At 39.3% G+C, this 25,984-nt stretch overlaps 1 protein-coding gene and 1 long non-coding RNA gene across 6 annotated transcripts in view; one reads left to right on the forward strand and one right to left on the reverse strand.

Annotated features, from left to right (window-relative positions):
* Window positions 1–12,940, forward strand: part of adar (adenosine deaminase RNA specific) — a 16,332-nt gene extending 3,392 nt beyond the window's left edge. For 4 of the 5 annotated variants that reach the window (XM_026944733.3, XM_026944735.3, XM_026944734.3 and 1 more), the window contains exons 2-15: window positions 2,669–4,793; window positions 5,034–5,235; window positions 5,367–5,515; window positions 6,648–6,783; window positions 7,266–7,504; window positions 7,986–8,139; window positions 8,257–8,428; window positions 9,085–9,178; window positions 9,424–9,543; window positions 9,727–9,857; window positions 10,321–10,503; window positions 10,586–10,698; window positions 10,829–10,956; window positions 11,215–12,940. In XM_026944733.3, the coding sequence (XP_026800534.3) occupies window positions 2,794–4,793; window positions 5,034–5,235; window positions 5,367–5,515; window positions 6,648–6,783; window positions 7,266–7,504; window positions 7,986–8,139; window positions 8,257–8,428; window positions 9,085–9,178; window positions 9,424–9,543; window positions 9,727–9,857; window positions 10,321–10,503; window positions 10,586–10,698; window positions 10,829–10,956; window positions 11,215–11,482 (4,089 nt within the window). In that variant the 5' untranslated portion in view covers window positions 2,669–2,793 and the 3' untranslated portion in view covers window positions 11,483–12,940. Of the gene's footprint in view, window positions 1,140–2,668; window positions 4,794–5,033; window positions 5,236–5,366; window positions 5,516–6,647; window positions 6,784–7,265; window positions 7,505–7,985; window positions 8,140–8,256; window positions 8,429–9,084; window positions 9,179–9,423; window positions 9,544–9,726; window positions 9,858–10,320; window positions 10,504–10,585; window positions 10,699–10,828; window positions 10,957–11,214 lie in introns of all 5 variants that reach the window. The other variant, XM_026944732.3, reaches the window with a different exon arrangement.
* A 212-nt stretch (window positions 12,941–13,152) lies between these two features.
* LOC128318433 (uncharacterized) lies at window positions 13,153–23,710 on the reverse strand. Its single transcript, XR_008301860.1, has 3 exons — window positions 23,387–23,710; window positions 14,112–14,152; window positions 13,153–13,947 (listed from the first exon to the last, which is right to left on the reverse strand). It is a non-coding gene; the product is annotated as an uncharacterized LOC128318433 (long non-coding RNA).
* Window positions 23,711–25,984: the final 2,274 nt, after the last annotated feature.

Consider the following 25,984-nt stretch of genomic DNA (forward strand, 5'->3'; position numbering starts at 1 on the left):
GCACGATTCTCCACACGTGCATAATGGACATCCAATGACTTATTGTAATTGCTTAATATTTTTCCATGGTTTAACATTTTTTTTTAATGTTTTTAAATGTGATGTTACAATCGTGCTGCTTCGCTGGTGCAAGTGTGACATGGTGTAACTCCTCCTTTATATTTCAGTGAAAATGTACAGTACTTGCTGATGATATGGGTAAACTTGCATCTGATAAAAGAAGCAAACATACACATGATGTTATGTGGGAAGTCTGTAATTGAGATAATTGCCCAGTAATTTAATTCAGATCCCCCAAATCAATATTACAGTTGTGTCGGCTGTCGTCTCCTCTTCTCTGCTCTTCAGCCGGCTTTATGTCATGGCTTGTATGCATCCATTTGTGCAGTAATAGCGCTGTAACTGACAGTGCAACAACCCTTTATTAAAATATTTATTAACACTCAACACCAGCCATTTGTAACTGTATCATCTTTTAACTCCCTCTGACATTCTACACTTGCAAGAACAATGTTTGTAATGCTGCAGAATTTTTCTGCATCACATGCGACACACGTAATTAACACATTTGTTAATTACGGTGCCAATTACGTTAATTAATTACACTGACGTTGTTATTAAGTTGATAGTGTTGACAAACCGCGCGTTGTGGCGCCCCCTGGCGGCGGAGGCTGTGTTATAACCCTCCGAAAAAATTTGAGAAGAATGGAAAGTGAAACTCATAGGCGCCGTTTTCTTCCACATTACAGCAGCTGCGTGGTTTCGTTAATCAAGAATAGCACTACTAAGTAATTTTGTGGGTTTTTTCCCCCCCAACGCCGTGTACTTTAAAAGTGCCTTGATAGACTTTGGTAGACATTTTGTGCGGTAGTTGGGTTAGACAGGTAGTCTGCTGTCATTTCTGTCAACAAATGCGTGTTTTGTGTGTTTTCTGTTCACCCATCAGCCGTCGTTTGGATTAAAGTAACTAGCATTGTAGCTTTGTTTTAGCTCATAGACCTAGTAACTCAGTTTGCTGGTTTTTTGTTTTGTTTTGTTTCGTTTCGTTCTGTTCTTGCTGGTTTTCAGCACGGTGAAGGAGGCGGCAACGTTTGTGTGACTCCATTAATTTTTTTTTTTTTTTAAGTCCTGCATTTCCGGTACGTATGTGCTAGCGTTCATTTCTGTGTATAATTTAAATGTTATAACTGGTTCAGTTAGATGTAATTTCTTACCACAGGGTTACTATTAAACATGTATTTGTCAACAGGTAAAGTGGTTCATAACCTATGTCTTTATTTTATTATTATTATTTTTTTAAAACTATAATAATGGTTTATAGCTTTGTCTCATTCTCTTACTTGTGGGTGGGCGATATGAAAAAAATAATCATATCACGATTCTCAAAGGTATTGCTCACAAACTGCCTGCAATACAGTAGTGTTGCGTTAAAAAAAACTAGTAAATTAAAAAAAAAATGCTTATTACTAATAAAAGAAATGTCCTTATTTGTACTTTTTTATATTTAAAAAAAATATATAGCAGTTTATTAATATAAAATTACTTTTAAAAAAATTACACTGAAACGATTTTTTTAAAAATTGCTTTTTTTAAAACATTTTGGAATTTTAAATTTTAATATCACATTGGCTGCTTCTAGTCAGTTTATAATTATTTTTTTAAAAATCGAAAATTTTGATTTAAAATGAAAAAATATAATATCTGCAAAAAAAAAGTGTATTGTGGCATAGTATATTATCGATATCATGATAAATTATCATATCGCCCAGCCCTATCCTTACCTTAAAATAAAATAATAATTTAAAAAAAAAAAATTTAAATGATAAAACACCTCCGAAAATATTTCCTTACCATCTTGAAGGATATGCAAAAGGAACACAAAAGTAATAGATTTGTGTCTTATGCTTTATGAGAGTCGGTCAACAAAACAGGGCTCTGTTTTGTACTATAGTCACTGTTATATCATAGCTTGTCTCATTTTGTTTACAGTGGGACAGGATGTCCTTGTATGTGCTCTTGTCCTTCCCCCTTCTCTGCTTCTCTTAGACAGACTGTCTCACTTTTCCATCCCCATGAGAATCTGTGTAATACCTGCTAAGAGCGAAAAAATATATATATATGAATAATTAATCCAAAGACCTTTTACCATGTTATTGAATTACAGTAGTCTGAGAATTGAATAGAATTGTGCAGTCAAATTACTCTCATGTTTGCATGCATTAAGTAAGGAATAACACACCACCAATCATGTGGTTATACAAAATAATCCATGGTGTGATAAATCCATGGTGTGATAAATTCATATGGTATTTGTTTTCTTCTTATAACTTATACAACAGCAATTACCCAATGAATACAATGTTTAATTTATTGATGATTATTAATAAACAACAAATTGTTTATTTGATTGTGTTCACCATACAAGTCCCTGTGTATGAGCTGATACTATAGAAACAATAACATATTAGAACAAGCACATTAATATTAAACCAGTCATTCATGTTACAGCCAGGACTACTGTCTGAGCAATGTAATTATGCAAAAATAATGCAGACCTCATGACAGACTTGAAAATTCAAACGCAATGAGGTATAAATGTGTTTAAAGCTTTTTCCTCATTCTTGGCTGCTTGTTTGTGCTCACAGCTACCTGTTTTCTTTCTTACCAGGTGAAGCTGTGCTGCAAACGTATCCAGATAATACACATCAGTATTTTGTTGCTGTCTTGCTCTCTGTGTTGACATTCACCCAAAGTCAGCAGGCAGTGAGCTCCTTTGTCCTCCACCCCTGCGCTATGAGCAGAGGTAGAGGAGGGCACTCCAAAGAGTACCAGCGATTCTCCCTCCCATCCCATCAGAGCAAATCCAGTCAAGGATTCTTCTCCCAAACGTACCCAGCTCACTCCAGAAACCCTCAGGTCCCAAGCCCCAGCGCTAGCTTGGGCAGGTTCCAGCATCCGCCCCCCTACTCATCCACTGGCCCTCCTGGAGCTTCTCCAAGTGGTTCTTTTCTGCCTCCAAATCCTTTTACATCTCAGTTCCCTGGACCTTCCCAAGTGCAAGCTCAGAGGTCGACATCAAATAGAGGAGCTTGTGGTGACGACGCAGCAGACTTTCGCCAGCAGCAAATCCTGTTTCTAAGTGGACAGAGTGCTGAGGCACCCAAGTTTGTGCCGCTTCAGTCCAGCCACCTCGGCAGTCCTCCCCAGCGTCAGACAGGATATTATAATTCCCCAAAGTCCAGCAACTACGTGAGAAGAGGGGGTTATATTCGAGGCAGGCCAAGCTGGGAGAAAGGGTTTAACACCAGGTACCATCCTGGACCTAAGTCTGTCTGGGAGCAACATCACTTAAGAAGCCAGAATAATCAGTATCAGTGTGACAGCCGGGTGGACTTTGACGCCACCGGACTGTCTTCAGCCTTTCATGCTCTGTCAGTAGAGAACGTTGGTACGGTCTTGTCATCTGGTAGTTCTGGGAGTAAGGCTTCCTATTCACTTCCCTCACGTAGATATTCCTTGCAGCTGACACCTGAAATCCAAAAGGAGGTCCTCAGTTCTTTGGCTTCATTGCAGCCAGATGAAACCATCCAGGCCAGGGTCTTAGCTAAAAGACTTCGATTGCCCAAGAAGATTGTTAACCAAGCTCTGTACACTTTATCCAGCTTAAACCAAGCAGTGAGGGTAGAAGGGACTCCTCCTCTCTGGAGACTGTGTAAAGAAGGTGACACGGAATCCTCCCACTGGAGAACCCAGTTTAGAGCAAAGACTGATAAAAAGTTTGCTCAGGATACATCTATAAAGCAAAACCAGGGTATTAGTCAGGAAGTAAAACCAGACAGCAACTTTACCAGTGCGACATCAATCACTACAGAGGCCAGTAGTGATTCCAGTGAGGAATCTGAAGACTCTGAAAAAGAAAGTTCCTCTGAAGTTCTGGACTCTGACCAGGCTGGAGATACATTTTTATCCACTGAAAAGGAATCAGGTCTTTCCACAACGATGGAAGCAAAAGACAGCAAGGAGCAGATTCTGCAGTACCTCCATGAGACTGGCCAAGCCAATGCATTGATGATTGCCAAAAACCTGGGCTTGCGAAATGCCAAGCAGGTTAATCCTACACTGTATGCCATGGAAAAGCATGGCGACCTTAGTCGCAATTCAGGCAGTATGTCACCTGCTTGGGCGCTGTCAGCTCACCAGCGTGAGAAGATGGACCGACAGCGGAAAGCAGCTGTTGCTGCGTCTATATTACATAATGAGTCAGAGCTTTGTGGAACGCCAGGCCCAGTGAAAGCTGCACAAACAACCCTAAAGATGGCTTGTGGATCTGGGTTGTCAGAAGAAGTGATGAACTGGGAGAACCTCCCGACAAATCAGAAATGTGAGAGCAAGGACGGCATGTTTGGGAACGGAATGCTTGAGAAGCAGTCACATTCTGATATGAACTCTATACCTGCGCTTGAAAAAATTCCCTCAGATGACAATGACCTTACGTCTGTTCCCTACTCCTCCCATGATGCCTCGTACTACCAGGCAGATGACGAGAACGGGGGACACTCGGAGTGGGCATCAGATGATATCCCAGAATTCCTGAACACAATCCGGTCAGAGGTGGCTGTGTCCCTAGCAGCACCTCTTCCTCCAGCCCAGAATACACAGACCAGCAAGTTGCAGAAGCTAAGACTGGCACTCAGCAAGAACCCTGTCAGTGGCCTGATGGAGTACGCACAGTACCTTGGATACAGCTGTGAATTCCTCCTGCTTGAACAGTCAGGACCCTTACATAACCCCAGGTTAGCAAGCACGGAAAGGTTTTTTTTTTTTCCTCCCCCCGGCTGTTGTCTATTCCATTGAGTGTTCATGTGTTTTCGGTTCATAATCATCTGATCTGTGCTTACCTAATGGTATATACAAATGTAGTAGCATTAACTGCTTCAGTGTAATTCAGTGTAGTGATGAGGGCAAGAGAAAAATGACCTGACTAATTTTTTATTTTTTTTTTGTCTCACTCCAATGGACTTCATTTTCCCCAGGTTTCGAATGCAAGTGATGCTCGATGGACGTAGGTTCCCACCAGCTGAAGCCTCAAACAAGAAAGTGGCAAAGAAGGTTGCAGCTGCAGAGACCCTTCAGGCTCTCTACAAAGAGCTGGAGGGAGCTGCTAGTGTGGAGGATGAAGCAGAGCAGCCTGCAGTGCCATTGGCAGACCTGAATGATTTTGCTGAGGATTCTTTTGTGAGTTTTCTCTATGTAATTTACTTTAATGATGATATGCTAGAATGAAGTGTTTTTTGTGAACCACTGTTGTGCTTTGTCTGTTTTTTTCCCTCTTGGCACTGTGCATCTTTGCTTAATGTAATCTTAAGGAGAGTTTGGAGGAGCCGCCAAAGCCCTTGACTCGCTCCCTTCCAGGCGGCAAGAACCCTGTTTCTGTTCTAATGGAGCACGGCCAACGTAGTGGCCACGCCATTGAGTTTATCAATACTGGACAGGAAGGTCCGGCACATGACCCACGGTAAGAGTATTGTAATATTTCATGTTTATATTCCCTCAAGTGCAGAACTGACAGTTTTGCCAAAGCATTTATGATTTTTGTAGGCAGGACGTGAAAGGAGCACATGTGGTTCTGGTAGCAGTTACATTCACTTTGTGCTGACTTTATTTAGGTGAACTTTGACCTTTGAATTCATGGGCCAGGGTCCTGTGAGCTAATAGAAAACAAGAAGGCAGGATTGTGGTCTCAGTGGTTAAAAAAAATATGGAGAGGCCACTAATTATTAAGTAGCAACCACACAAAATTTTTTGCTTTGCTGTCATAAAGTTAAAGCCCACAAAGGAGAAGAGATCATTTTCAGTTATAAAAACTGGCACGTCTATCCTCAAAATCACGCTTGTCTCTGTGATGACGTTTCCTTGCTCCTGTTCTGAAGACCATACTAAACTTGGGTGTGGTTCTTATTTGAAGTGGAACAGACAACATGAAATAATCTACAATTGTATTGTAGTAATGTAGTGTATTGTATAAAACAGTCATCACTTGTAGCTGTTATCTCAACAGGTCTTGTGAATGTGTATTCGTATATTTACAGATGTTGTCATGCTGACATGATAAGCAGAGGTCCCAGAATCTATGGGTTAGCCATAGGAATTATGGCAATACAGGAGCCACTTGGAGGCTACACCTTTCTGCTTTTTCAGTTAAATTCACTAGAAAAGCCAGTTCACTGAATGGGAAATTCTTGGTACATCTCTAACAAGAATATCTTAGGAGGCAGATAAGAAAAAGTGAATTTTAAAACAACTACCAAAAAAGCCCCTATCATTCAGACAAGACATTTGCCTCGCTATTATCTTGGCACACATCTTAAAACAAATTAGCAGTCACATCCTCCACCATATGCTAGGGATTTTGTTGTAAAATTCTTTTTTTTTTTTCTATCTGCCTACTAGGATTTTCCTGTTAGAAATATAAGTTAATGAGATTAAAGGATTACTGTGGATAACTTAACTGACATTAAGTAGATAATTTGACCGGTTTACTGAAGAAACACAATGATCATCATTAATAAAAGTTGTGAGAAAGCTGCTCTAAATGGTTATCTCTCTTGTCCTCTGTCTCTCTTTCACATCCCTACTTTTTGCGTTAGCTTCATGTTCCAAGTAAAGGTTGGGGACAGTCTTTACCCGGAGGCGTCAGCACCCAGTAAGAAGGCAGCACGGCAACTGGCAGCAGAGGAAGCTGTGAAGGCTCTTCTGGCAGAAGGACAACTGCAGCTCAACAAGGTATAAAGAGCAATGTCTGACAGTTCTTTATATGGAAACGCATGAGCTGGAGAGGATGAGATGAAAGTGATAAAGTCAACTAAATGGGTGTATAATCAAGTTAGGATAGCTATACTATGCCTACTAACTTTGGAAGTTCGTGTAAATTAGAAGAGGAAGAACGCATTAAAATATGAACAAATACATGTTTGTATTAGTAATCAGAGGTTGCCTAGCCATTTAAGTTGAACTCAGCTTAATTCCGCATGTGAGAGAGGTTTCTGCAAGGATTGGTGGTTCAAACTTTAACTGAAGAAAAAGTAAAAATTTATGAGAAATAGTCATAAGAGTAGGACAAACAAAATGAAGGAGTAGAATGCAAGAAAGAACATGGATAAATGGAATGCTGATCCTGAGGGATTTTAGTCTGTACAGTGTTAACTTTTCACAGCAGTAGAGAAACACATTTACACCTGCTGAGCATCTCACTCTATTTATGCCAGCCACAGCACACGTTTTGTCCACTTGGCGAAGGCGATTTGCCCCCGGCGATGCCCCCGTGCCCGTCACTGCCCCCGCTGACAGCAGCTGAGCTCCAGGCAGCACATGAGGCTGGAGTAGGCGACCTGATCAACCACCTAAACAACAATGCTGTGTCAGGCCTTCTGGAGTATGCACGTTCACGAGGCTTTGCTGCTGAGATCCGTCTGGTGGGCCAGTCAGGACCCTCACACGAGCCACGGTACACACCCACATATACAACAGACCCACTCACTATCACACTCAGCTGCTAGTTCATTAGGTACCTCTAGATTGTACCTATTTTCATTTGCTAATTTATCAGCAACACCTACCAGACTGCAAGTGCACTTTGAGCTTCTGTTAAGTTTCTGACTTGTCTTTCTGCAAAGTTGTCATATATTTAATGTTAATAAATGATAACTAACTAATAAAATATTGTGTGAGGTAATTTCTTCTTGAAACATGTGTTTCAAATATATATATACTTTTTGAATACATGCCATTCCAGATATTCATTTTATTATTAATGCTACACAGCTCAGCATTGTATTGAATACTTGTACATCTGTGTCTGCAAGAAAAAGACTGTATTATTGAGAGCACTGACTCCATATTATGTGTTTATGTGCCCATGTTCCCATTTATACTCCATGAACTTCCCTGGATGTAACTTGTTGGATTTTATATGCATTGTCCCATAGCTTTACCTATCAGGCTAAGCTGGGAGGTCGCTGGTTTCCAGCGGTATGTGCCAGCAATAAAAAGCAGGGCAAGCAGGAGGCAGCTGATGCAGCTCTCCGAGTGTTGATAGGAGAAGCGGAAAAGGCGGCACGCACAGGGGAACTTACGGCAGAGGTATTCTTCTTGCTCATTCCCTCAGTACCTAATTACAGTAACGATAATGAGTCCTTTGAAATGTAGTTTACTGTACGTTTTATCACAATCAAATGTATGTTTGCATGTGTGGCGCAGTTGCCGGTGTCAGGTAGCACGCTGCACGACCAGTTCGCCATGCTGAGTCACCAGCGTTTCAATGCACTCACTGCTCGCATTCAGCACAGCCTTTTGGGGAGGAAAATCCTTGCCACAATCATCATGAAGAGAGGTGCTGACAGCCTGGGCACAGTCGTTAGCCTTGGGACAGGTATGTATCACAATACACACACTCATCACTTTTATAAGGTGAGCTGACAGACGGGCCACATCCTGCCTCTAGGCTGATGCCCATACTCTAACACATGCACCTACACTCCATAGTAGGTTTGTAATAAACTATTTCCAAAGCATATCTTTGCACATCCTAAAACGTCAGTTCTCCCAAAATTCATGGCTGTAGATTAAAAAACAAAAACAAAAAAACCTTGTCTGAATTGTATTCTAGTAGCATAGCATTTACAGTTCATGCAGCAGTCCTACATGAGTTTCATCTGACACGCCTGAAGGGACAACGTAGAGTTATCCAGTTTCCCACTGCCTGTATGTCTTGACATCAAAAATTAATGTAGTCCTTGAGCTTTGCTTGTTGACTTTGGAATTGTAATTATTGTATCTTCCCTTGCCACCTCCTTTTCTCCAAATTGGATACATGGTGCCCTCTTGTGTTGATCTATTCATGAACCATAATCTGTTCGTTTATGTCTTAGTTTATCATTATTCAGATTGACACAACAATTGACTGATCTCAGTTAAACTAAACCAGTTATATGCTTATCAATAGTTAATGGAACAGCAGTTGACTGCTAAGAGCTCATACTTCAAAACACACATTATACTGATATTATTACTGCTCTACCACTCCAGGAAATCGCTGCGTTAAAGGAGAGGAACTGAGTCTTAAAGGTGATACTGTTAACGACTGCCATGCTGAAATCATTTCCAGAAGAGGCTTCATCCGGTATCACTTTACATCGGCACTCTTCCAAGATGCATTTTGTCCATTTCAATATTAGCATTGATGGAGTCTTATTTCATTCTCATAAATATATTAACAAGTGAAGTAAATTTATATTCGCTGCAGCTTTAGCTCTGAGTTGTCTGAGATTCTATAGCCTGTCTGCCCTCAGCTCTGGCAGCCACCCATATCTTTTTTTCTTTTATATCTCTCTCGCCTCTATCCCACTCTCTTTCTCCCTCGCGTAGCTTTTTGTACAGTGAGTTGATGAAGCATTGGGATAGTCCCGAGGAGGACAACATATTTAAGGTTGCAGAGGATGGTTTGCTCAAGATCAAAGATGATATCACGTTCCATCTGTACATCAGGTAAGATGTGCATTAGCACGGGAACCACTGCTAACAAGCATATACAATCTGGCACATTTCCTTTCTCGTTAATAGATAATGGGTCACGTTCACAGATAATAGCCGGCATCTCCGTTACAGATAATAGCCCAAAGTAGTCTGTATTACTACTTATTACATGGTGTCTGTCTGCATCTCCTTCAGCACTGCTCCATGTGGGGATGGTGCTCTCTTCGATAAATCGTGCACTGAGCTAGCGGAGGTCACCGGCTCAGCTCACATGCCCCTATTTGAGAATGTTAAACAGGGCAAGCTCAGGACCAAAGTGGAAAACGGTGAGCCCTTTTCTCATTTGTACAGACAATTAGGTCACATCTCATAACTGTGTGGAAGCAACTGGCATTGCATAGACTCTAATGCAGTTACATATGAGCCGTAATTCATTTTTCAGAAGCTGAATGCTTGTCTATCAGTCTTATTTAAGGGTTAATTAGTTTATGCTGAGGTCATAAATCTGGTCTGGGTTTTTAGTGTAAGCAGGCGAATTAATTGGGTCATGATTGTGGGATGTGGGATTTGGCTTGATGTGGTAACGCACCCACATCAAGTTGGATGTGGAATATTGACTGCTGTTTAGAAAATGACTTTACCTTACGTAAATATAGCAGGACTTGTCTTAATCTGAGTTTGTTCTTATTTATTTAATTTTTATTATTCATGTTCTCTCTCTTTGCTTCCTTCATGTTTTTTTTTTTTAACTCTGTACCATGATGTTGTGTTCTCTCTTCTCTGTCCCAGGTGAGGGTACCATCCCAGTGGAGTCGAGTGCCATCGTGCCCACTTGGGATGGCATCCAGCATGGCGAGCGCCTCAGAACCATGAGCTGCAGCGACAAGATCCTGCGCTGGAACGTGCTGGGCCTGCAGGGGGCTCTGCTCAGCCACTTTATACACCCTGTGTACCTTAAGTCCATCACCTTGGGTATGGTACAGATGCACACAGACTCAAACCCTCCTCAAACAAATTCTGAAACTTATCAGACTGTGTTCATATGTTTTTCCAGGGTACCTGTACAACCACGGTCATTTGACTCGAGCTGTGTGCTGCCGATTGGCCAGAGATGGCAGCGAGTTAGTTAAAAGCTTGCCTCCTCAGTTCACACTTAGCCACCCTGAGGTATGTGTATATATACACACACACACACACACACACACACACACACACACAGAAAGCATTTGCAAAAAATGTAAATTTCGTGTGTAAAGCGAAACATTTTGATAATTAAACATTGTCTGTGTGCATGTAGGTCGGCAGAGTGAGCGTGTATGACTCAACACGTCACACAGGAAAGACCAAAGAGTCCAGCGTAAACTGGAGCCTGCCAGACAAGCTCAGAGTGGAGGTACTGGATGGCACCAAGGGCAAAGTGGATGGGTAAGAGACCAGCCAGTCACACAAGCCACTCTCTTGAGCAGCCAATAGAAATTAAGTGTGTCAGGCAAACTGCCAATAGGGCAGAAGCACAGATATAACAAAACCATCTGTTCAGACAGCTTAGCTAGCACAATGTGTCCTGAAGACTATAAAAACTTTTCTTGTGTTCTTAATATCCACAAGAACAACTATAATGTCTCACTTTCTCAGCTTTCTCTCAAATATATTTTTGTTCTTTTCATCCGTGTCTCTGCACAGTCCAAAGCTAGAGGTGTCCCGCGTCTCCAAGTCCAACTTGTTTCGTCTTTTCCGGGACGTGTGCAGGCGGGCCGGCCGGAGTGACCTGCTGGCGCTGACCTCCTATGCCCATGCCAAGATGGCCGCCTGTTCTTTCCAGCTGGCCAAGGAGCAGTTCTTCAAGGCTCTGAGTCAGCTGGGTTATGGAGCCTGGATCGGCAGACCACAGGAGGAGAAGGGCTTTGAGGCAGAGGAAACTGAACCTCAGAACTTACTTTCAGCTCCATAAGGACAAAAGGAGGGTGGGAGGAGAGAAGGAGAGTGGAGGAAAAGTGCAGCCAGCGATTAAAATCTTTCTGGTGGTTGGAGAAAAATGGCTGATGAGAGAAGACAAACGAGAGAGACTTGGGATGGAGAAAGAGGGTGGGAAAGAGAAAGGGCTGAAGATTTGGTTTGGATCATTCCACCTCAGCCTGGGATGGAAAGAGAAAGAAAACTGAGCCATAAAAAAAAGCCAGCTCACGTATAAGAACAATATATGTAGCTTTCTTTGGAATCCCCTCTAAACTCTGTTATGCACCAAGACCTATCTGAAGCACTTCTCTCTCTCAATCTGTTTCAATCTCTCTCATTCTCATGGGGGGTGGGGTGCATATGAGGAGAGATGAAATGAGAGGCTGTTATAAAATCTCTTTATTTAAGATCAACCTCGCCTGCTAGTAACAGCTGCAGTAATTGTATACCATTATAGATATTATATTACAAATCAACACAAAAGGATGCTGATAGTGCCACGTCTCCCCTCGCAGCAATTAATGGGCTTTCTCGCAGTCTCTGTCTCTCTTTGTCTCTCTCACCTACAGAATACTTGTTTCTGGCTGAAGTTGAAACTGTGGACCAAGGAGCTTCATTATTTTCCTTTTGATAACCATATGCATCACATTCTTCTGTGCATTTCATTCACATTTCCTCAACTATTGGCTGAATTATAAAACAATTTTAATGACATGACTACAGCGGGTCTAGGTGGCTAGTCAGTCCACTCTACATATTATATATATATATAATATATATATATAATTTTTCTCACATGGTCTCTTTAGCTTTGCCTATGGGTGAGCACTGCTAAAATAATTTGAAAAGCTTGTACACATATATTTGGAAAAATGTATACATAATGTACATACAGATACATACAATCACAAATGTATATAAGGTCGCTTCACACTGTGCGAGTTTATATACATGTGTGTGTTTATGTATATGTATATATTGTATGTATATATTTTATAGAGTTTCATAAATTTGTGTTGGAATTGACTAGTGTTGATAGTTGTGATGCAGATATTTTTGGGATAGTCATATCTCCCTACATGGACACATCATGTTCCATATTCGGTTTTGTGAGAAATGCAGTTCAAATGTACCTTCACAACCTCTGTGAGTGTGTGTATGTGTGTTTGATGTGTATTATGTCTGTTTTCCTTTTTTATTCAGTCTCAGTAAGAAGAGACGCTTGTGCTCTCGCTGTGACATTTTTCAGTGGAAATAATTTTAACTTCTAAATATACAAACCAGAATTCATAGCTATCTAAAAACACTTTTGGTTTTCCCTCATGGTTTTTAAGTTTGACTGACATCTGATAAGTCCTGTCTTTTGTTCTAAAATAAATTGAGCTCTCTCAGTGCTTGGGAGTTTGGTTTTCTCTGTTTAAAAAAAATAAATAATTGGCTGGATTTTAATGCATCATTGTTCAGCATTACGGTGGACTGCTCCATACCCTACATTCCTGTGTCCTCTCCTTGCCCATGGTGTATGTTTTTCAGCACATTTCAATTATTAGATATCATCTGTAGTTTAGAGCACCTGTTTATGGCTAACAGCTGAATTGGGTGTGGAGGCCAAGCCTTGGCAGTCAATATGAAGATTCAAATTGCAGCACACATTCACACAATTTAATTCATTGCTAAAAAATTGTCTACAATAAATCACTCAAACAGGTTTAAAACTTTATTCGTGTATGTTCTGCTTCCCATGTAACATTTGTTCCTATTTGGTTGCTACTAATTTATGTACTGCCCTTCATTTATGCACCATATTCCACTGCTGAATTATAAAAATTAAAAAAAAAAAAACAGAAGAAGAAAGAAAAAAGCAATTTCCCTTTCAGGATCAATAAAGCATCCATCTAAGACCTTGTTAATCAGAATTATGCCTGTGTAAAGACAGTGAGTAGATGAGGTTTCCCACATTTCTATAAATATTGACTTTTTTTAACTCCCATAAGTAGCTCTGGTTTGTGAATGATGCAGAGAAAACATCCTGCTGGTCTAAACGTCCGGGCTGAGTTAATGCAAGATGCCTGAAGTTCAAACTCACTTATAGCCTACATACACTTAGCAGTTCCACTGCAGATGCATTATCATGTCCACTTTATCTCGCTCAAGTGTCTTATAAGGCAGAGTGGAGGCAGAAATACTGATGGAGAGAGTGAAATATGAAATATTGGTCTGGTCCAGCGGCCGTGTAAAAGGGTCAATCAATGCCTCAAAATGAGAATAAATGGGCTTGTTTGTGTAGTCTCTCATTCCCTTTGCCTATGCCTTTGGTGTGGGCAGATGAGAAAGCAAAGAAGGAATGGGGAAAAGGAAAGATGGATGTGAGTGAATTCTTCAATGAGCTGTACTCTGTGTTCATTGGTGGGATATGGCCAGCAATTTGCCAACTGCCTGAAGACAACACTGGACACAGCACTGAAACAAAAACAATTAGTTTCACACAAACACACAGTTTACGGTGTCCCTTCATTTTATTCTAAGATTGGTTCAGTAAGCTTTTCCAATTTCAAGCTGCCTGACAAGTGCATTAATATGATATGAAGTGTGTGTTCATGTGAGAGACGTGCACACATACTGACCTCTATGGGCTTTCCCATGAAAACTTCCACCTACACACCACCTGTCACAGCACAAGTGTTATGCTGTATTTATAACTCCGTAAATATTCAATACTTTACATAACAAGATTAAAAGGTGCATCTATTCCAAGCATGCATAGTACTTTCATAAATATAAAATAAAAAAATAGGTAATACGTGATAAGGCATTCGGAGGTAGTGCAGTGATAAAAGCTGAAATAATATATGTATTATTACTAGCAAAAAGTCATCACTAAGGAAAAAGTATACAGCTTTCTAAATGTGTATGAATGATACAGAAGTTCATAAATAACATTTTCCTAATGGTTTATTTTTCTTATATTATTTAAACAAAGCTGGTAAAATACATTTGGTGTGGACCATGATGGCTGGAGTCAAGTATTTTGAGGTTTTGCTGTTCATTTGTGTCATGTTTTAATTATCTGTGTTCAGCCAATACAGTGTGTATTGTACTTACTGCCACTTCATAAATACACATCAACTTACTTTCTAATTCAACTGATTAAAAATTAGAGACCGTTTAATGTAATAACTGCACTAATTACACTTGATGAAAGACTGCTGGGCAGCACAGGGGTGCAATGGGTAGCACTGCTGCCTCACAGCTTGCGTGTTGTCCCTGTGTCTGCGTGAGTTTCCTCCAAGTGCTCCGGTTTCATCCCACCTCACAAAAACAGAAGATTGGATTGGATTGGCTAAGATAAAGTGCCATGGGTGTGAAAGAGTGTGTGAATGTCTGTGTGCATGGTGCCAAGCAATGGACTTGCATTCTGTCCAAGATGTAATCCCACCTCACACCCAGTGTTCCCGGGATAGACTCCTGATCCATTACGACCCTGCCAAGGATAAAGCGCTTACTGAAGAGGAGGGAATGTATGAGGAAACACTGATAGCTACATTTTATTTATTATTTTTTAAACATTCATTTAATGATTCAAAGCCAGCATGATTTGCCACTACTTTTACACCTGATGGGCATGAATTCAATCAACACTGTGATGTTAAGTTTATCCTCGGGTGAGAATCAAAAGTAATTTTTCTTGTAAAGTGGCTCTTTTGTATTATCGCTAATAAGCGTAAATAAGGTTCAAAGATGGGAGTAAGCTCAAAAGATTGAGAACACTAAGCTACTAAAACAGCCGAAAGAAATTTCCTTCAGTCCTAAAAGAAAATAAGTGAAAGTTTTAGACTCAAGTGGAAATTATTAGTCTTTTGCAAATCACCTCAAATAAATAAGGAATAAAAACAATGGGACATGCTGTTATAGAAAAATAAATAATAAATTAAACATTAGAGTGTTGTGATGTTGCAACCCTGAAGTGGATTATTTTCCTATAACAGAATTTTCCATCATGCTTTGTTCCTTTTGTATTATGTCTGACTGTGCTGACACTGGAGACTCCTTCCAAAAATGTAATGTGCAATATGCAATAAATGTCTCCTCACAGAAAACTTCACCATATCAGCAATTACAAAGAGTTCATTAGCGTTTATGCGACACAAAAGCCATACAAGTTCCTGTGAATGAGCTGTTAGTATAGAAAAGATACCACATCAGAATAAGGGTATTAATATAAATCTGTGATTTGCCTTACAGCCAGCACTACTGTCACAGCTGCTATCATATAAAATTAATCAAAAGTTCTGACCAATCAGATTTAAGAACTCAACAGGGTTGTGGTGTAAATAATTATAAGGCTATATCAGTTTCTAACATTCTGAAATACTTTTTCATAAAAGAAGCTAAAGCACTATTCTCATTGCAGAGATACATTGCACTACTGGGATTCGGTCATTTAACTGTGGTATGTGGACAATTTCCTCTGTGTCACATCAGTGTGCTAGCATCTGTTTTGACACAGCAGAATCCAAATAAGTATCAGTGTTGTCCAAGCAAGATATTACTTACGAGGAATTTGACTTGGCAGTTGCTGCATGCCACATGGCATGAGCTTCGTGTACTCTTCAGAGCATGTTGAGGCACCGTGGTATGGCTGGTAGTTTGAGCAGATGGCAGGCTCTGCCATGATGGGCATCCATGTGTGATAAATGCACTCATGTGAGACTGAGGTTTCCCCAGAATCTCAAACAGCATGTAATAATTTATATTCATCTTATTCCTTTTCCAGAGATGTTGAGAATGTGGTCACGTCCAGCATATTAATGTCATTGTTAAACACTATAGCTCTGTTAGTTCCCCACAGTGCTGTAGATATAGTAGTACTGCACATTAGAACTGGAATTAGCTGGATTATTAGGCCAGCCAGGTATACACTGGATATGAAGAAAAGTGGAAGAAAACAAGAGAGTGAGAGGACATTAACTAAATGAAGTCAGAAATGCCACTGGTGTGTCAGAAGAAATAAAATAAATGGGCTGGTAAATGATTTGTGGATATAATGTTTAGAAGTAGAGAGGAAAGATATATGGGGACTGAGAGGAGAGATGAGTCTCAAAATAGGGCTGGAGAAGAGAAGAAGAGATATTAGAAATGGAGAGTGACTAAGTGTTTCAATACAATGCACTCAGGAATCTACACACTTTTACACTATTCCTTGTTGTTTTATTGTAACATTCAGTAATTGATATTAGTTACTGAATAATATGCTTCAAGATGGATGACTGTATAATACTATCGGTTTTAAGGTGTTACGGTCATTAATAAACAATTCTTTGACATTTAGTAAAAGTGTACTATGGAAAATGTTCACACCCCCATCAGTCATACACAGGATGGCCAAAAGTATGTGGACACCTGACCATCACACCCATTTGGACTTCACCAAACTGTTGCCACAAAGTTGGAAGTGCACAATTATAGAATGTCTTTGTACGCTGTAGCATTACAATTTCCCTTCACTTCAACTAAGGAGCCCAAACCTGTTCCAGCAGGACAATGCCCCTATGTACAAAGCGAGCTCCATGAAGACATCAGTACCTGACCTCACTAATGCTTGTGGCTGAATGAACAATCCCCCACAGCCACGCTCCAAAATCTAGTGGAAAGTCTTTCCAGAAGAGTGAAGGTTATTATGACAGCAAAGGGGAACTAAACCTGGAATGGGATATTCAAAAAGCAAACCAGGGATGCTGGAGCTACTTTCTGCTCTTAATTATAGTTACTAAATAATATGCTTCAAGTCTATTAACAGAACAATAACCAGGAGTTTATGGGATTAATGAATGAATGAATGATAGGTTAACAAACATCTTGTTTTATGTTAACTTGTTACTGTTGATTATAAAAAAAAAAATATTTAAAAAAATTATGTTGACAAAGGTGAAAAGTCCAGACTACAACATATACACATCAGTTAACACAGTGTGTAGGACTGAGAAACCACAAAAAATGAAATCTGTACACTGTGCAACATTAAATGCAGGAGAACAAGAAACAAACCCTTTCTGAAACAGAGCTCAGCAAAAAAAAATCCCCAGTCTTCCCTAGCTCAAGCACTTAGCTGTCTGCTTAGTAACCAGCCATTTCAGAGCGCCGCACCAACTCTTAATGCCCTTAATCACTAACACTTTAGTAACCTAAGAGGCCAGGAAAACCGCATTTGGTCTCATCTTAGTGCTCCAAGGCACTCACAGGATTCACTCCCTGCTTTATTACCCCCCTTTATAACTCCCCTTATTATATCATTCTAAAATTCTCTGACATCTAGGGAATACTGTTTGGGTTACTGTGAAGCAGCATGTTGTTTTTTCAGAGTTGGAGCAGCTTGTGAATTTTAATGCGCTGTCAGAGCATTGTAAAGATGGGCAGGGTGGAGTGGGGTGCTGATGAAGCAAAGAAAGTGTGTGAGTGCATGGGTAGCAGGGGAGTCCATTAGTGATTGTGAAAAGTGCAGATTGTTCTTATGGGAGAGGAAGTGAACGAGCGTGTGTGTGTGTGTGTGTGTGTGTGTGTGTGTTACTGTAAAGAAGTGATTGTGGCACTGTGTTTGTAGATCTGTGAATGTGGATGTAGTGGGAGAGTGTTTATATGGTTGGAGTACAGCCGTGACAGTTGCATTAGTATAGCTCATAAAGTGTGCGTTTTATTAGTATCTTTTCATCAAAGGTTGCATCTGTTTGCAGGAGAGAGATTTTGTTCTGCGCCACTGCCTTTTCAATTTAATGGGATCTGCCAGAGAGCCCTTGTGTTTATTGCCATTCTCTCTTTTCCTCCCTCCCTCTCTTTTTTGTATAAGATGAAAGTAAACAAATGTCTGTTTCCTATATAACTAATAGTGACTGGCTCTTAGATGGGGGGTTAAAGATTACTTTAAAACAAATAAGGCAGGAGAATATGACTATTGCCACTGGTCAATCAGAAACAGATTTTGAGTATGATGTACAATATGTAGAAAGTACAAAGTGCAGTTGGTGTGTACAGTATATATATATGGTGTGGGCTCTTTCTGAGCTCTGATCTGCAGGCTGCACAATCAGCATCCTTATATTAGTTTTAAGTTTCAGAGGCAAATAGTGCGTTCATAGTTTTCTTCTCTAGCTTGGTCTGTCTGGGGAAACTCTTGTGCTACAGGTGTGGATGCATGTGGATTTGTTCTCAGTGGAGCGGTTGTGGCTGCTAGCCGTGGTACTGATTCTATTCTCACAGTGGTCCAGGCTCAGTGTTATCTACCTGCGAGGCCTTGCAATACTGTATAAGTAAGACATTGTAGTATGAATTATATGACTATTTATTAATAATAGTACATGCAATGCATAAAATAATCTGCAAATTACAATTTCATCACTTTCATCCATCAAATATGGGAACACATGGTCGGTCTTTGACCGGTACATCAACCTGGGTCAGGTATCTCATGCAGTAATGCATGCACTAGACGTAAACATGTAAAATGTTGCAAGAATTTTAATAAGAAAAAGAAATCTAGCTGCAAACCAGCTGGCAGGACAGTGATCTGAAAAGAAATATTTTTTCAAATCTGTCTCCTTATCAGAATATGGTGGCCCTGACCACCATGTTGAGTGAATACTTGCTCCTTTTATCACTGCTGCAGCTATCTGTCTTGGTGCAGAATATTTTTCCTAACTGAATAGAGAATCAGGTTTCACTGTTGTTGCATTACAGGTTTGATTGTTAGGATGTGGGTATCCCTATCAAAACTGATGTAAATACATCTTCCAGGCTGACCAGCTTTGTAAATCGCTGCCTGATTGTCTTTAAAAGATAAAACTGTTGTACATTTTCTGATCTTGGGAGTACATAATACTGCTGCTTTTCAAATAGCGGCACACGTTATACCTCTTTCTAATGTGTTTTAAGATCAGACAAGGTAACATTAGTGTTTAATGGTGCATGCATGTATAGCCACTAGTGGTGGTGGCAGCGGCATACATTAATGAAGTGCACAAGGGGAAAAACAACATTTAAATGCTAATTGCTGATGACTATCGACAGCAACATTTATTAATGTTAAGTTCACAAATGCAATCTACCCAGCTTAAACCTTACCTGCAAGCACAGCACAAGTAGGACATTCTCCTCATCCTTATAAGCTACATTTACATAAAATCCATGCATTTATAGTAGCTCTAAAAATGACTGAAAACCTTCTGAACCCATAGAATAACAAATAGAGCAGCCTGCAGTCTATGTTAAAGAACACTTATAACATCAAGAGTAGAAAGAGTAGACACAAATTAGTGGCTTCTGGGAAAATTCTAAATTACAAAACAGTGCCATAGGCTAAAAAAAAAAAGGACCTCCAGAGCTACAAGGTACAATACCAGTCAAAGGTTTGGAAAGAAGGGTCAAGAAGGGTTTTCTTAATTTTTACTATTTTATAATAAAAAAAAAGAGATTAATGCTATGCATTATTTCATAAAACACATATGCAATTATGCAATGACCAAGAAAAGTCATTAATTCATCAGTTACCACATTCACACACTCATTCACACTTATGGTAATTTAGCAATACCACTTCACCTACTGGCATGTTTTGGGAGGAAATCTAAAGGAAACCCACACCGACACAGAGAGAACATGCAAAACTCAGACAGTAACCCGAGATCGTGACAAAACCAGGCACCCTGGAGCTGTGAGGCAGCACCACTACCCGCTGCACCACTGTGCATCCCACACAGCAATGTGTTCTAACAAATTATATTGTAAGTTCTTAACAATAATCCTGATAAAGATTTGCCCACACTTGGCATCTTTCCAGCCAGCTTCATGAGGGAATTTCACTCAGGAGGCTTTTCCCAAATAAGCTGAGCATTTGCTGGATGTTTCTTAATAGTTCTAAATGAAAACTATTTTATTAAACTAAAACTACTTATTTAAAATACATTATGATTCATACCTAAATTTATACATGAGTGTTAACTTCACTATCTACATTTGTCTTAGAAACAAATTTCAACCATAAGCTGTTATCAAAATGTCTTGAAGACCATGAAACAGACATTTGTAATGTAGTGTATCCAAACATTTGACTGGTAATGTAAAGAATTTTTAGGCAATAATGGATAATTACAGGGAAACAGTTAGTTTCTAAAACATTCTGACATCTCCTTGAAAACTGATGAAATACCGTGTCTTATTTCACACATACTACAGGGTGGCGCAAAAGTCTCAATACATATGGGACATTAACACTTAGCAAAATGTAACTTTATCTACAAAACATTCTCTACATGATTGACATTTCTTTGTAAAAACACACAGAGTTGTCTCTCCCAACTTTGGCTCCCAGTTTGGCAATAGTGTCGTGTGTGATGTGCTTGCCATGTTTCCCGTTAAAGTCCATTACAACCTAGCGGCAGCTTCCCGATACAGCCATGAGACTGATTTCAATACCTTCTTTTTTTTTTTTTTTGTATATATATATATATGGGAAAATTTTTTTTTTTTTCAGACAGCCTTTAAGAATGCCTTTGACAAAAAAAGAAGGTATTGAAATCAGTCTAATGATTGATCCACTTTTTGCTTTAATGTATATATATATATATACAAAACATACAAAACACTAAGAAAGTCTGAAATTCATGTAAATATTTCAAAGATTCTACTTCTCTCTCTCTCTAGCTCTTGTCAATAATATAATTTGTAATGAAAATTGTTCTATTAAATTAGAAAGGAATGCAAAATAGAAGCATTTTCACTGGTGGTCTCAGACTTTTAGACCCTACTGTATGTTATCTAATAGCAATGTGCACATCACTACACATGTATCAGCCATTAAAATCTACATTAGCTGGCAAGATACCTTGCACCCACTTCTAGATGATGTTATAGGCTTTTAACAGCCAACAACTGTAGACTCACCTCAGTTGGTATGTTAACCTTCTTTTGCATGTTTGATACTGTTTTGTTAGTCTATGGTAACCATCAAATAATCTGCAACAAAAAGCCCATTTTAAAAAGCCAAAATCTCTGCATTTGACACATTAATATTGCACATGGACCAGATTTCTCATGTTTCAAAAAAAATTATGGGCAACATGTCAATTCTGAATGGACATGGTAACTTTCCATATTGTCGAAAGAAATGTGCGCTCATTAGACCAGGAAGAATTGAAAAGGTTTGTAGGGAATCTTAAAGAACTGTTATATTAAGTGCTGCATAAGAAAGCTAAGTGAGTCAGAGCTCAGGAGTGGTCAAGTAAATCAGCATGTACAGTGTCAGCTTACTCAGATGATGTTACAGTGTCAGTTAGGCAACCCTTACAGAACAGTCACATGAACTTCACACGTGAATAATCACCTGATTCAAATGTGAAATTTACACATGGTTTTGTAGACACTTCACATGTCACGTTTCTAACATTTTCCTGGACTTTTCACATGGAGTGCATGTGTTTTATTTTTCATGTTTGATTTTTACATAAATCACATATATAAAAAATTGTGGGTGTGTGTATATATATATATATATATATATATATATATATATATATATATATATATAATATATATATATATATATATATATATATATATATATATATATATATATATATATATATATGTATGTATGTATATATATGTATGTATGGCTGGATCGATGGATCAGAGCTGTTTTGGTGGAACAAAGGGGACCTACACAATATTAGGCAGGTGGTATTAATGTTTAATGTTATGGCTGATCAGTGTGTAGATGTATATTGATCAGCCATAACATTAAACATTAAAACCACCTGCCTAATATTGTGTAGGTCCCCTTTGTTCCACCAAAACAGCTCTGATCCATCGAGGCATGGACTCCATAAGACCTCTGAAGGTGCGCTATGGTATCTGGCAATAATACATTAGCAGCAGATCTTTTAAGGCCCGTAAGTTGCGAGTTGGGCCCTCCATGGATTGGATTTGTTTATCCAGCACATCCCACAGATGCTCGATTTGGAATTTGGAAGCCAAGTCAAAACCATGAACTATTTGTCATGTTTGTCAAACCATTCCTGAACAATTTTTGCAGTGTGGCAGGGCACATTATCCTGCTGAAAGAGGCCACCGCTATTAGATAATACCGTTGCCATGAAGGGGTGTACTTGGTCTGCAACAATGTTTAGGTAGGTGGTACGTGTCAAAGTAACATCAACATGAATGCCAGGACCCAAGGTTTCCCAGCAGAACATTGCCCACTGTGTGTTCGGACTCCTTTCTATCATAGCCAGCATTAACTTTTTCAGCAATTTATGCTACAGTAGCATGGGCATGACCCTGTCGCTGGTTTACTGGCTGTCCTTCCTTGGACCACTTTTGTTACCCCACAAGATCTGCCATTTTGGAGATTCAGACATCTAGCCATAACAATTTGGCCCTTGTCAAAGTTGCCATTTTTCCTGCTTTCAACACATTGACTTCGAGAACTGACTGTTCACTTGCTGCCTAATATATCTCACCCATTGATACAATATCAGGCAGGTATATATATATATATTTATATATATATATATATATATATATATAACAGCAGCTCTATTCTGTGGCTTTCCCACACTGTCAAGCTCCTCAGCCTACCATGGATGGAGGACCTTTTCTTATAACAAGTGACAAATACCAGCTGTGTATTTGGAGTCAATAAGTATTGGGCCTGAAGCCCATTCACCATGAATACTAAACATCATTTTCACAAAAAGGTTACAAACTATATTAGTTTATGTCTCCCTATTTAGTTTTAATGGCCTTGTTATGATAGATGTTTTATTTAAGTGTATGATGCAATTTGTGTAGTTTTCCAACGAGTTGAGATGTGGAATTGTGTTATCCAGTAGGCCCATAAAAATGAACTCACCATCTTGTCTGAAAATGATTTTCTGGCATTTAAGGAACAATAGTCTTGGTAGTAGTCCTGATGATGAGGATGGGCCACACTTCCTAGACAAAGAACAGAGACAAAGGTTGGGAACAGAGCTGGCAAGAGAAACAGAACATAATATTAAAGTTCAGAGCCACAGGCCAGCAATGACGAAATGCCTGAATGAAAAAGGTCAAAAGTTAAAAAACTGTCACAAAACCAGGCACCACTGTGCAAGATTAGCTGGAGAATACCAATGCAGAGAGAGAGAGAGAGAGAGAGAGAGAGAGAGAGGAAGAAAGTGGGAGAGAAAGACCCTTGGAAAAATTGGAAGAATGAGACAGCAGGCAGCGGGAGATGCTCTCTCTTTCTCTCTAATGGTGTCAAGAAAGAGACTGGAAGCACAGGGATACAGCATGAATGAATGTTTTTGTTTTCCTTTTGTGAAGGGAAAAGGTTAGCATCACCCCTAAAAGACAGAGAAAATACATATGGACAAATGACAAGAAGCAGAGGCACAGCAGTTACCATGCCAACCATAGAGTATACAGACAGTGCCTATCCTCTTTATCCCCACCTCTCTCTCTCTCTCTCTCTCTCCCTCATTCATAGACCAAGTGTTTGTGATTCATAGATGAGTGGAATGAGTGTTTGAGCTGCATATCCTATAGGTCATCATTGCAAGCTACACACAGAAATGCCTCACTCTTCCCCTAATTCACATTGATTGATGAAGTTCTGCCTCTGCAAATGACTCTGTTCTGCATAGCCTTTTCGTTTTCTTCTTTCCCTTATGGAAACATCACACACATTATAAACATGGGATTATACGTTTTTCACATGTGATTGTGTGCATAATATGTGATCACATGGAAAAACATGCATAAGTACATTTCTGTCACAGCTGTCATGGGCAGTTGTCCACCACTCCTGGAGGGCAAGCTCTCCTGAGTCCTTTGTATGTTCATTCTGTGAAAAAATAAATGTTCACATGTAAAGACTTGCTGACTGTTTACTCTTGTCTATCCTTTTGTAATTGACAGCCATTCCATGTATAAACCTGAGTGTGACCTTGACCTTGCACCTGTAATGGCTTTTTTTATATTGTTTTTTAGTGCCTTATCTATGTATGACCTGAAATTTTTTTGATGAAAAATATGATGGTTCACCAGGAAAATGCAATGGTTTTCTCATGCATTATGCCATTATGTTCCCCTTTCTCTAGGGAAATTGACAAGATTCTTCAGGTTCTCGCATTACTCAGCAGAAGGGCATATGACCTGGAACTGTTTGACGAATAAGTAACTTGGAATCTGGATTGTGTCTGTAATAAATCTTCTGCACATGGAGCCTCACTATTTCCCTGAGTCTCCTACATTACAATTTAATCATGTTATGGCCTGACATTGCACATGTGCACTCAAACATGTGACTTCATGTGATATATATATATATGCCGTACTGTGCAGAAGTCTTAGGCACATGCAAAGAAATGGGTGCCTATGCAAACAAATAGGGTGCCTAAGACCTTTGCACATTACTGTATATATATACATATATATATATATATATAGGAGCTGGAATCTATAGCTGGGGAGAAAGAAGTCTGGGATGACCATCTCAGCCTCTTGCCACCACGACCCCCATCAGGAAAAGTGGAAAGGAAAATGAAAAACATAAATAAATATATAAATTTAATCTAAATTTGATTTTAGTCTAAATTTGTTCATGTAAATTAATGCAGTGTTGCTACACTGGACAATTTCCCACCCAACTGTTTTATTTTACTCATATTAGACTTGAAAAATGGCCTTGCGATCATAGATATAATGGGATTTATATGTAATTTTGTCCCTGTTTAGCCCGGTTTATACTGAACTGGGTAGGACAATGTCAATCCATCATGGCACTCCTGCATTATAATAAGTCTGTTGTGCTGTATTGCGCATAATTTGCTGATACAGATGTGCTGCCATGTATAATGTATTGACTGTATGAGTCAGTCATCCGTTGGGCTTTTAACTCTGGAATTGTTGTTATTTCTTTCACTGGTATGTTCGTGACTGCAGTTAGTGACCACAACAACAGCTGGAGACAGCTGGCCAACTAGGTTGCATTACCAAGTTTCTCTCTTTCACTCTTTTAGCTTGTCTCAGCATTTGTCTGGTTTCAGGACACCATGGGTTGATATTAAGTTTCAGTGTTGATTGGCCCGGCTCTGTTAGCACTGACCTCAAGCTGTGCATACATAAAGTGTTCCCCAGAGGAATAAACTGAAGATGCCTTTAAGGGAAAATACACTGTAAATGACTTCCATATCAATATTTTAAAATATAAATAAATAAATAAATAAAATAATAATAAGTGATCAGTTGTGCAAATGATTTATTTTATGATTAAATTCTAAGAATAGGGCAACGTATCCTGGGAGATACAACTCTTAAAAAATAAAATACGCAATATATATATATATATATATATATATATATATATATATATATATATATATATATATATATATATATATACATACACACACAAACACACACAACGATCAGCTATAACATTAAACCCACCTGCCTAATATTGTGTAGG

The sequence above is a fragment of the Pangasianodon hypophthalmus genome, chromosome 1 (genome assembly GCF_027358585.1).
Source record: "Pangasianodon hypophthalmus isolate fPanHyp1 chromosome 1, fPanHyp1.pri, whole genome shotgun sequence".
Taxonomy (NCBI): domain Eukaryota; kingdom Metazoa; phylum Chordata; class Actinopteri; order Siluriformes; family Pangasiidae; genus Pangasianodon; species Pangasianodon hypophthalmus.